Below are 13,266 nucleotides of genomic sequence, written 5' to 3'. Positions count from 1 at the left end.
AAGCCCGGGCTCTTTCCACTGAGCCACGCTGCTTCTCTGTATACACTGTACAGAGTTGGTAGACACCTTCCCTGTCCACAGAGAGCTTACAGTCTTTAGGGGGGGAGACATGCTGATACACAGACATCTCCCAAACAGACACACACCCAGATACAACACTCAGCCACTAACATCCACACGGATGCCCACTTCATACAAATGAGGAAGGCAGAAGGGGAGAGGCAGAGAGTTGGGGTCAGGGAAGAGAAGCTGGAGGAGAGGAGAGGGCAGGAGAAGAAACTGGAGAGAGGGTGAGAGCAAGACATTTCCTCTCCGACTTTTTATTATCATGGTCATCATCACTGATAAATTCGCTGAGAGCCAACGTGTCCGGAGTGGCGTATAATGTACTCGGGAACACACAGATTAGCTTTTCAACCCCATTCAGACTGTGACCCTCACGTGGGATGGGGACCATGTCCAATCTGATTATCCTGGACCTACCCCAGTGCTGGGCACATACTAAGAACTCTCATGAATACCACAGTGATCAAAAGTAAAAAGTGCCTCCAGGAGCTGACACTACCTGCCAAGGGCCAGACTCTTCTCTGGGATCTCAGTCCCGCTCCCACAAGACGATCAGGAATGGAGAGAGACAACCCTGCTTTTCTCCCCATCCAGCTATGCTCTGCAGCTCGTCGGGCTACTCTGCACCATTACTAGTCAAAGAAGTTGTGTGTTTTGGAATTGATTTATCAGCTATGCCAACCTGTGTTTTGAGCCAAAAACATGCATGAACATGTTACTCAAATGACTATTTGACAATTAAACAGCTTGCCTTCATAGAGAACAGGAAGGTTTTCCTTGCATTGATACTCAGTGACATATTCGAGCCCTGAAACGATAAATGTCCAGAACCGTGGACGGTCCATTACCACCGCAGAATCCCTCAGCCAGGAGTCTACGTGATCCTAGCTGCTCTTACTGTGGCTCGACAGCCCTTGCCGATCATCCAGTATCAATGAGGCAATTTTTCTGTTATCCACAACAGCCCAGAATTCATCTGCGTTGCCTTTACTTGCTCCTTTCTCCCATCCCCACAGCACACAAATATATCTGTATATATCTATTTATGAATGTATATTAATGTCTACCTCCCCCTCTAGATTGTGAGCTCGTTGTGGGTAGGGAATGTGCCTGTTGCTTTACTGTACTCTCCCAAGTGCTTAATACAATGCTTTCCACACAGTAAGTGCTCAATGAATACGAATGAATGAAGGAATGAATTTAATCCCCATGTTCGAAGTGGAGAAACTGAGGCAAAGAGAAGTTAAGTGACTTGCCCAAGGTCACCCAGCAAGCAACTGACAGAGCTAACATTAGAATCCAGGTCCTCTGACTCTCAAGCCCATGCTCTTACCATTAGGCCATGCTGCTTCCAGCTTCATAAATTTTTAATAGAAATAAAAGTAATCTCAAGACAATCTAAAATATGGGGTGATGCCCCAAATATCTGCCACTTCAATACTGTCTTTTCTGTTTTGATAATAGATGAATTCAATGCAAAAGTTTCAGAACTGGGACCCCAAAACTTTGTTTTAAACTAATATGTTATTCAGGACTATTAGGCTGTATCAATCAAAAGTATCTTAATTGCCTCAACTTTTTCTTGCTGATATAATAATAATAATAATAATGGCATTTATTAAGCGCTTACTATGTGCAAAGCACTGTTCTAAGCGCTGATATTTTATTGTATTTACTGTATTTTATTTTATCTCCCCCTTTTAGACTGTGAGCCCACTGTTGGGTAGGGACTGTCTCTATACGTTGCCAATTTGTACTTCCCAAGCGCTTAGTACAGTGCTCTGCACATAGTAAGCGCTCCATAAATACGATTGATGATGATGATTGTACAATCCTCTCCATTAGAAAGGCCCGTTGCCTTGTGTTTTGGAGATGTAGTACGGATGTGTCTACCAACTCCGTTACATTCCCAAGCGCTGAAGTCACTCAATCGCATTTATTGAACGCTTACTGTGTACAAAGCACTGCATTCATTCATCCGTGTTCATTCATGTATACTAAGCAAATGGAAGAGTACAATACAACAATAAACAGACACAGACACACTCCCTCCCTGCTTCCATCCAAACTGCTACCACGTTAACCCAATCACTTATCCTATCCCATCTTGATTACTGTATCAGTATTCTTACTGACCTCCCAGCCTCCTGTCTCTCCCCTCTCCAGTCCAGATTTCATTCACTCTGCTGCCTGTATCATTTTATACAAAAGCGTTCAAGATGTTTCCCCACTCCTCAAGAAACTGCACTGGTTGCCTGGTTGTCTATCCACCTCCATAGCAAACAAAACCTCCTCACCATTGGCTTTAAAGCACTCCAACACTTGCCCCGTCTACCTCACGTCACTACTCTCCCACTACAACCCAGCCCACATCTTTTAGCTCCTCTAATGCTAGTATGCTCACTGCACCTCAATCTTGCCTATCTCGCCGCGAACCCGTTGCCCATGTTCTGTCTCTGGCATGGAACCCCTCCCTCCTCAAATCCGACAGATGATTTCTCTCCCTCCTTCAAAGCCTTATTGAAGGCACATCTCCTCCAAGAGGCCTTCCCCAACTAAGCCCCTCCTTTCCTCTTCTTCCACTCCTCCCTCCACACATCCTCCAAACTAGTTCTCTTCAAAGCCCTACTGAGAGCTCACCTCCTCCAGAAGGCCTTCCCAGACTCAGCACCCCCTTTTCCTCTCCTCCTCCTCCTCCCCATCTCCCTCCCTTCACCCTACCCCCTTCCCCTCCCCACACCACTTGTGTATATTTATCTATTTATTTCATTAATGATGTGTATATAGCTATAATTCTATTTATTCTGATGGTATTGACACCTGTCTACTTGTTTTGTTGTCTACCTCCCCCTTCTAGACTGTGAGCCCGTTGTTGGGTAGGGACCGTCTCCTTATGTTGCCGATTTGTACTTCCCAAGCACTTAGTACAGTGCTCTGCACACAGTAAGCGCTCAATAAATAAGACTGAATGAATGAATACTCCTCAAGTGCCTCCAATGGCTGCCCATCCACCTCTGCATCAAGAAGAAACTTTTCACGTCTATCGGCTCTCTTCCCCTTCCTTATCCTTGCTACTGGTCCACCATAACCTAGCCCACAGGCTTCACTCTTAATTCCAACCTACTCACTGTCTCTCACTTTCGCCTCACCCAACGTCAACCCTTTGCTCATCCCCTTCCCCTGTAAATCCCAAAATCCAACACCCTCCCCATGTTCAAAGACCCAGTGAAATATCTCCTCCTCTTTCCAGTATAAGCTCTCAACGCTATGCTTTGAGAACCCTAAGCTTCTCGGATGCACTTGGGTACTCTCCCCTCCCCATAGTATATGTATACATATCAGTATACTTTGTTGCTTCCCTTACCTGTAATTTCATGTCAGTTTCCCCCCCTGTAAGCTCTCTGAGGGCAGCAAACACGTCTAACTGCAGTGCATTCTCCCAAACAGTACAGTGAGGTGCACAATAGAAGCATATAATAAATACGATTGATTGATAAGCATTCAACAAACAACACTGATTTACTGAAAACAAAAGGGAGCTCTGTTCATGAGGAAGATGAAACACACAGAGGAAGCACTTAATCATCACAACATCATAAACAGGCCAGGAAAAAAAATATCCAAGGGGATGGGATACTTCTTTTAAGCAAGCCTGCCTCTGCCACCCCACCCAACACTGTTCTGACTTCTCAGACCAATCCTCTGGATCAACTATTACAAGGGCATCTTCCCATTTCCAAATCTCCAACTAACTAGGACTTGTAAGATAGCAGTTCCGAAACCTCTGTAGGGGGAAAAGCAATCTTTGAAAAAAAAAATACTGATCACATTAATCACACTGATTTGATCCCACCTTGCTTAGACTTTGGAAAACACGCATAAAACCCCCATTCATAGAGGCCAGGTGAACAGTAAAAAATCTATTTTGAATGAAATTCCATAAAAGAAGTCAAAATAAAACTCCATTTGTCTATTAGAGGTTTACCATGGTTTCACTTTCATCAGGAATGCTGAAACTTCCCACAGCGGTTTGTTAAATCCTCTAAATTTATACTATTAAAAGGGGGTTCCCAAACGGAGGAGCCAGTCTGAAGTACCCTGAGATGCAGCGTGGCTCAGCGGAAAGAGGCCGGGCTTGGGAGTCAGAGGTCATGGGTTCTAATCCCGGCTCCACCACTTGCCAGCTGTGTGACTTTGGGCAAGTCACTTCACTTCTCGGTGCCTCAGTTACCCCATCTGAAAAATGGGGGTTAAGACTGTGAGTCGCACGTGGGACAACCTGCTCACCTTGTATCCCCCCCCCCAGCGCTTAGAGCAGTGCTTCGCACATAGTAAGCGCTTAACACATGAGAAGCAGCGTGGCTCAGTGGAAAGAGCCCAGGCTTTGGAGTCAGAGGTTATGGGTTCAAACCCCGGCTCAGCCAATTGTCAGCTGTGTGACTTTGGGCAATTCACTTAACTTCTCTGTGCCTCAGTTACCTCATCTGTAAAATGGGGATTAAGACTGTGAGCCCCCCATGGGGCAATCTGATCACCTTGTAGCCTCCCCAGCGCTTAGAACAGTGCTTTGCACATAGTAAGCACTTAATAAAATGCCATCATCATCAACAAATACCATCATTACTATCATTACCCGATCTGTCCTACACACCTTTGTGATCAGGTAAAGAGTACGGAAAGATTTATAGTGTCCATTTAAAATACAAATTGCTGGCTTTACAATGGAAGCAATTTCATTTCATTATCCAAAGCTATCCTCTGATTACCAATCAATCAATCAATCATATTTATTGAGCGCTTACTATGTGCAGAGCACTGTACTAAGCGCTTGGGAAGGACAAATTGGCAACATATAGAGACAGTCCCTACCCAACATTGGGCTCACAGTCTAAAAGGGGGAGACAGAGAACAAAAGAACAGAGAACAAAACCAAACATACTAACAAAATAAAATAAATAGAATAGAATAAATAGAATAGAATAGATATGTACAAGTAAAATAAATAAATAAATAAATAAATAGAGTAATAAATATGTACAAACATATATACATATATACAGGTGCTGAATATATATATACACCAAGTAACTTGGTATATATACCAAGTTGGTATATATACTTGGTATATATACTTGGTATATATACCAATATATACCAAGTAACTTAATTTTGATATATACTTGGTATATATACTTGGTATATATACCAATATATACCAAGTAACTTAATTTTGATAAGAACCAAGCCCAACCTCCCCAGCGCTTAGAACAGTGCTTTGCCCATAGTAAGCGCTTAATAAATGCCATCATCATTATTATTATCATTATTATGAAGGACCCAATTAAAAAAAAAATGGAAGTGTAAGAAAACAATCCACCGTCCTCAGAACATCTTTTTAAACTCAAATTGTCAACACAGGTTTTCTCCCAAACTCCAGAGATCCATGTACCTATGCCCTGACAACCAACACTCTTGGGACAAACAGATGAGCTTGTCCTGGTGATGTAACATTCCCCGGAGACGGTCCCTTCGACAAATAGTTGTTAATTAAGGTGTTCTCGGTAGCAGGATGAATTAGGCCCCGGCTTAAATAAGAGTTATCGCTGAAGGAATGCCCTTCTCTCAACAATCAATCAATCAATCGTATTTATTGAGCGCTTACTGTGTGCAGAGCACTGGACTAAGCGCTTGGGAAGTACAAGTTGGCAACATATAGAGACAGTCCCTACCCAACAGTGGGCTCACTGTCTAAAAGGGGGAGACAGACAACAAAACCAAACATATTAACAAAATAAAATAAATAGGTCAGTTGCAACAGCCAGGGCAGCACCGAATAATCTCACAGGCCCACAATTCAAGTACCCTAAAAAAGGCACAAAGAAATTATCCACATAATCCACATCCTTTTAATGGATTTTTTTTTGTCCAGTTGCTTTTGATAATGATGGTATTTGCCGAGCATTCATTCATTCAATCATATTTACTGAGCGTTTACTGTGTGCAGAGCACTGTACTAAGCGCTTGGGAAGTACGGGTCACTGTTTATTTATTTATTTTACTTGTACATATCTATTCTATTTATTTTATTTTGTTAATATGTTTTGTTTTGTTCTCTGTCTCTCCCTTCTAGATTGTGAGCCCGCTGTTGGGTAGGGACTGTCGCGATATGTTGCCAACTTGTACTTCCCAAGCGCTCAGTATAGTGCTCTGCACACAGTAAGCGCTCAATAAATAAAATTGATTGATTGATTGATTGATTGATTGTTCTACGCACTGGGGCAGATACAAGGTGATCAGGTTGTCCCACGTGGGGCTCACCGTCTTCATCCCCATTTTACAGAGGAGGTAACAGGCACAGAGTAGGGAAATGACTGGCTCAAAGTCACACTGCTGACAAGTGGCGGAGCCGGGATTAGAACCCACAACCTCAGACTCCCCAGCCCAAGCTCTTGCCACTAAGTCCCGCTGCTTTTCACCTAAACTCAATTCTGCCTTGCACTTTCCAGTCCTGTCCAACAAGCGTGTGCCCTGTGGGCTCCACCTCTCTTGACTTCTCTGTGCCTCAGTTCCCTCATCTGTAAAATGGGGATGAAGACAATGAGCCCCACGTGGAACAACCTGATCACCTTGTATCTCCCCCAGCGCTTGGAACAGTGCTCGGCACATAGTAAGCGCTTAACAAATGCCATCATTATTATTATTATTCCCTCCAACTTGGTCCAAGCAAAGGGCAGCAGGACCAGTCGTTCAATCGTATTTAGTGAGCGCTTACTGTGTGCAGAGCACTGTACTAAGCGCTTGGAAAGGACAATTCGGGAACAAATAGAGACAATCCCTACCCAACAACGGGCTCGCAGTTAGACTGGGAGCCCCTTTTAGACTGTGAGCCCACTGTTGGGTAGGGACTATCTCTATATGTTGCCAACCTGTACTTCCCAAGCGCTTAGTACAGTGCTCTGCACACAGTAAGTGCTCAATAAATATGATTGATTGATTGATAGAGGAGGGGGGCTTCAAGCAATGACCTGAACTGTTTCCAAATCCCTTCATTTGGTCTTATTTACTGAGCGCAAAGCCCTGTACTTAGTCCTGAACTCGGCGCTTAGAACAGTGCTTTGCATTCATTCAATCGCATTTATTGAGCGCTGACTGTGTGCACAGCACTGTACTAAGCGCTTGGGAAGTGCAAGTCGGCAACAGATAGAGACGGTCCCTACCCAACAGCGGGCTGCGTGGCTCAGTGGAAAGAGCGAGGGCTTGGGAGTCAGAGGTCATGGGTTCGAATCCCGGCTCTGCCACTTGTCAGCTGTGTGAACTTGGGCAAGCCACTTCATTCATTCATTCATTCAATCGTATTTATTGAGCGCTTACTGTGTGCAGAGCACTGTACTAAGCACTTGGGAAGTACAAGTTGGCAACACAGAGACTGTCTTCTAGACTGTGAGCCCACTGTTGGGTAGGGACTGTCTCTATATGTTGCCAACTTGTACTTCCCAAGCGCTTAGTACAGTGCTCTGCATACAGTAAGCGCTCAATAAATGCAATTGAATGAACATATAGAGACAGTCCCTACCCAACAGTGGGCTCAAAGTCTAAAAGTCCCCTCCTCCCCCTCTCCATCCCCCCTGCCTTACCTCCTTCCCTTCCCCACAGCACCTGTATATATGTATATATGTTTGTACATATTTATTACTCTATTTATTCATTTGTTTCACTTGTACATATTCTATTTATTTTATTTTGTTAATATGTTTTGTTCTCTGTCTCCCCCTTCTAGACTGTGAGCCCACTGTCGGGTAGGGACCGTCTCTATATGTTGCCGACTTGTACTTCCCAAGCGCTTAGTACAGTGCTCTGCACACAGTAAGCACTCAATAAACACGATTGAATGAATAGAAGGGGGAACAACTTCTCTGTGCCTCAGTTACCTCATCTGTAAAATGGGGACTAAGCCTGTGAGCCCCAAGTGGGACAACCTGATCACCTTGCAGCACTTAGAACAGTGCTTTGCACATAGTAAGCGCTTAACAAATACCACCATTATTATTAGAAGGGGGGCCCAACAGTGGGCTCACAGTCTAGAAGTCCCCTCCTCCCCCTTTCCATCCCCCCGCCGTACCTCCTTCCCTTCCCCACAGCACCTGTATATATGTATATATGTTTTTACGTATTTATTACTCTATTTATTTTACTTGTACATATTCTATTTATTTTATTTTGTTAATATGTTTGGTTTTGTTCTCTGTCTCCCCCTTCTAGACTGTGAGCCCACTGTTGGGTAGGGACCGTCTCTGTATGTTGCCAACTTGCACTTCCCAAGCGCTTAGTCCAGTGCTCTGCACACAGGAAGCGCTCAATAAATACGATTGAATGAATGAACATATAGAGACGGTCCCTGCCCAACAGTGGGCTCACAGTCTAGAATGGGGAACCTTAACTTCTCTGTGCCTCAGTTACCTCATCTGTAAAATGGGGACTGAGCCTGTGAGCTCCAAGTGGGACAACCTGATCACCTTGTAGCCCCCCCCCCGAGCGCTTAGAACAGTGCTTTGTACATAATAATAATAATAATGGTGGCATTTGTTAAGTGCTTACTACATAGAAAGCCCTTAACAAATACCACCATTATAATTATTATTAGAAGGGGGAGACGGGCAACAAAACAAAGCATGTAGACAGATGTCAAAATCGTCGGAACGAATAGAATTAAAGCTATAATTCTTACATAATATAATTATATAATGTAAAATATATTATTATATATTATATAATCTATTGTATATAATATTATTATATTACAATATAAAAATATTATATTATAGAATATAATTATATTCTATAATATATATATTTCTCCGTGCCTCAGTTACCTCATCTGTAAAATGGGGACTGAGCCTGTGAGCCCCAAGTGGGACAAACTGATCACCTTGTAGCCCCCCCCGAGTGCTTAGAACAGTGCTTTGCACATAATAATAATAATAATAATGGTGGCATTATTATTATTATTAGAAGGGGGAGACGGGCAACAAAACAAAGCATGTAGACAGGTGTCAAAATCGTCAGAACGAACAGAATTAAAGCTATAATTCTTATATAATATAATTATATTATATCATATATATTAACATATTATTATATATATAATATTATTATATTGTAATATAATAATATTACATTATAGAATATAATTATATTCTATAATATATATACTTCTCTGTGCCTCAGTTACCTCATCTGTAAAATGGGGATTGAGACTGTGAGCCTCAAGTGGGACAACCTGATCACCTTGTAGCCCCCCCCGAGCGCTTAGAACAGTGCTTTGCACATAACAATAATAATAATGGTGGCATAGTAAGCGCTTAACAAATGCCACCATTATTATTATTATTAGAAGGGGGAGATGGGAAACAAAACAAAGCATGTAGACAGGTGTCAAAATCGTCGGAACGAACAGAATTAAAGCTATAATTCTTATATAATATAATATAACTATATAATAGAATATATATCATTATATATAATATATAGTATATATAATATGATTATTATGATATATATTATGATGATATGTAATGTGATTATTATATCATAATATAATATATTATAGAATATGTTATATATTCTACATGATATTCTTATATTTTATAGACTTATATTCTATAATACATATACTTCTCTGTGCCTCAGCTACCTCATCTGTAAAATGGGGACTGAGCCTGTGAGCCCCAAGTGGGACAACCTGATCACCTTGTAGCCCCCCTGAGCGCTTAGAACAGTGCTTTGCACCTAATGATAATAATAATGGTGGCATTTGTTAAGCGCTTACTATGTGCAAATGCCACCATTGCACATAGTAAGCACATAGTACTTAGTAAGCACCACTGCACATAGTAAGCGCTTAACAAATGCCACCATTATTATTAGAAGGGGGAGATGGGCGACAAAACAAAGCACGTAGACAGGTGTCAAAATCGTCGGAACGAATAGAATTAAAGCTATAATTCTTATATAATATAATTAATAATACAATATAATATATTATATTATAGAATATAACTATATTGTATAATATATATATATATATACTTCTCTGTGCCTCAGTTACCTCATCTGTAAAATGGGGACTGAGCCAGTGAGCCCCAAGTGGGACAACCTGATTACCTTGTAGCCCCCCCCCCGAGCGCTTAGAGCAGTACTTTGCACATAATAGTAATAATAATAATGGTGGCATTTGTTAAGCGCTTACAATGTGCAAAGCAAAGCACATAGTAAGCGCTTAACAAACGCCACCATTATTATTATTATTAGAAGGGGGAGACGGGCAACAAAACAAGGCATGTAGACAGGTGTCAAAATCGTCAGAATGAATAGAATTAAAGCAATAATCTTATATAATTATATATTATTATATAATATATATTACATTATTATTATATTATATTATAGAATATAATTATATTCTATAATATATATACTTCTCTGTGTCTCAGTTACCTCATCTGTAAAATGGGGACTGAGCCTGTGAGCCCCAAGTGGGACAACCTGATCACCTTGTAGCCCCCCCCACGAGTGCTTAGAACAGTGCTTTGCACATAATAATAATAATAATAATGATAATAATAATAATGATAATAGTCATTTGTTAAGCGCTTACTATGTGCTTTGCACATAGTAAGCGCTTAACAAATGCCACTATTATCATTATTATTATTAGAAGGGGGAGATGGGCAACAAAACAAAGCATGTAGACAGGTGTCAAAATCGTCAGAACGAATAGAATTAAAGCAATAATTCTTATATAATATAATTATATAATATGATATATATTAGTATATATAATATGATTATTATGATACATACTATGATGATGTATAATATGATTATAATATAATCATATTATATTATAGAATATAATTATATTATGGATAATATTCTTCTATTATATTCTTATATATTATATAGACTTATATTCTATAATACATATACTTCTCTGTGCCTCAGTTACCTCATCTGTAAAATGGGGACTGAGCCTGTGAGCCCCAAGTGGGCCAACCTGATTACCTTGTAGCCCCCCCGGGCGCTTAGAACAGTGCTTTGCACCTAATAATATTAATAATGGTGGCATTTGTTAAGCGCTTGCTATGTGCTTTGCAGACAGGTGCAGACAGGAGTCAAAATCATCGGCACGAATAGAATTAAAGCTATCATTCTTATATAATGTAATTATATAATATAATATATTATTATATATAATATATAATATGCATCATATATAATATGATTCTTATGATATATTATTATGATGATATATATGGTCATTATAATTATATTATATTATATTATATTATTATATCATATTATATCAATATATTATATTATAATATATTATATTATATATAATATGATATATTGATATATAAACATTATAATATAATTATATTATATTATTATATCATATTATATCAATATATTATGTTATAATATATTATATATAATATAATATATTGATATAATCATTATAATATAATTATATTATATTATTATATTATATCAATATATTATATTATATATAATATAATGTATTATAATATTGCAATATTATAATATATGTTACATATCAATCTATAGTATTATCATATATAATATATAATATGTATTATCTACAATATGATTATTATGATATATTATGATGATGCTATACATGATCATTATCATCTAATAACATTATATTGTAGAATATAGGTATATTATAAATAATGTTCTTAGATTATATTCTTACATCTTCTATAGACTTATATTCTATAATATACATACTACACTCTACTATCTATACACTATATAATATATATACAGAGCAAGCGCTTAACAAATGCCACCACTATCATTAGAAGGGGGAGACGGGCGGCAAAACAGAGCACGTAGACAGGTGTCAAAGGCGTCGGAACGAACAGAATTAAAGCTACGGTCGAATTAAAGCTATGTAGTAAGCGCTTAATAAATGTCACTATTATTATTATTATTTCTAGGCGGGGGGGGGGGGGGGGGGGGGGGGGAAGGATGCTACCCCGCCGGCCGTGCCCGCCCCTTCCTCCTGTCAAGCTGCCCCTGCTGTGTCCCGGGCGGGAAGGGGCGTCTTTACCGTCCATGTGGGCGCCGGCAGTGGGATGGACGCCCCCGCGGGAAGAAGGAAGGAGGAGCGCGGAAGAAGCGCGGCCCCGCGCACTGCTCCCGCCGGCCGCAGCTGGGGACCAAAAGCCGGGAGGGGGCGCGCGCGCGCCTCGTCGGGTGCGCGCGCACGCACGGCCCCGTCCGCGCGCACGCGCGCCTGGTCAAGTTTCGCGCGCGCTTGGTCGCGTTCGCGCGCACGCACGGCCCCGTTCGCGCGCGCGCGCGCGCCTGGTCGCGTCCGCGCGCGTTTGGTCGTGTCCGCGCGCGCGCGCGCGCACGCCCGGCCGGCTCTGAGGGAAGAGCCCCCGGCCTCAATCAATCAATCAATCAATCGTATTTATTGAGCGCTTCCTATGTGCAGAGCACGGTACTAAGCGCTTGGGAAGTACAAATTGGCATCCCATAGAGACAGTCCCTACCCAACAGTGGGCTCACAGTCTAAAAGGGGGGGACAGAGAACAGAACCCAACATACCAACAAAATAAAATAAGTAGGATAGAAATGTACAAGTAAAATAAATAAATAAATAGAGTAATAAATACACACAACCATATATACATATATACAGGTGCTGTGGGGAAGGGAAGGAGGTAAGATGCGGGGAGGATGGAGAGGGGGAGGAGAGGGCTCAGTCTGGGAAGGCCTCCTGGAGGAGGTGAACTCTCAGTAGGGCCTTGAAGGGAGGAAGAGAGCCAGCTTGGCGGATGGGCAGAGGGAGGCCATTACAGGCCTGGGGGAGGACGGGGGCCGGGGGTCGATGGCGGGACAGGCGAGAGCGAGGTACAATGAGGAGATTAGTGGTGGAGGAGCGGAGGGTGCAGGCTGGGCAGTAGAAGGAGAGAAAGGAGGTGAGGTAGGAGGGGGCGAGGTGATGGAGAGCCTTGAAGCCCAGGGTGAGGAGTTTCTGCCTGATGCGCAGATTGATCGGTAGCCATTGGAGGTTTTTGAGGAGGGGAGTGATATGTCCAGAGCGTTTCTGGACAAAGATAATCCGGGCAGCAGCATGAAGTATGGATTGAAGTGGAGAGAGAC

General features: G+C 41.6%; 1 protein-coding gene across 1 annotated transcript in view; it reads right to left on the bottom strand.

Annotated features, from left to right (window-relative positions):
* GADL1 (glutamate decarboxylase like 1) overlaps positions 1-12,300 on the bottom strand; it is a 140,899-nt gene extending 128,599 nt beyond the window's left edge. The window contains exon 1 of the mRNA XM_038772720.1: positions 12,206-12,300. Coding sequence (XP_038628648.1) covers positions 12,206-12,212 — 7 coding nt within the window. The 5' untranslated portion in view covers positions 12,213-12,300. The remainder of the gene's footprint in view (positions 1-12,205) is intronic.
* Between the last annotated feature and the right edge of the window lie 966 nt (positions 12,301-13,266).

Source organism: Tachyglossus aculeatus, chromosome 2 (assembly GCF_015852505.1).
Source record: "Tachyglossus aculeatus isolate mTacAcu1 chromosome 2, mTacAcu1.pri, whole genome shotgun sequence".
Taxonomy (NCBI): domain Eukaryota; kingdom Metazoa; phylum Chordata; class Mammalia; order Monotremata; family Tachyglossidae; genus Tachyglossus; species Tachyglossus aculeatus.
This window is presented reverse-complemented; position numbering and strand designations above follow the sequence as displayed.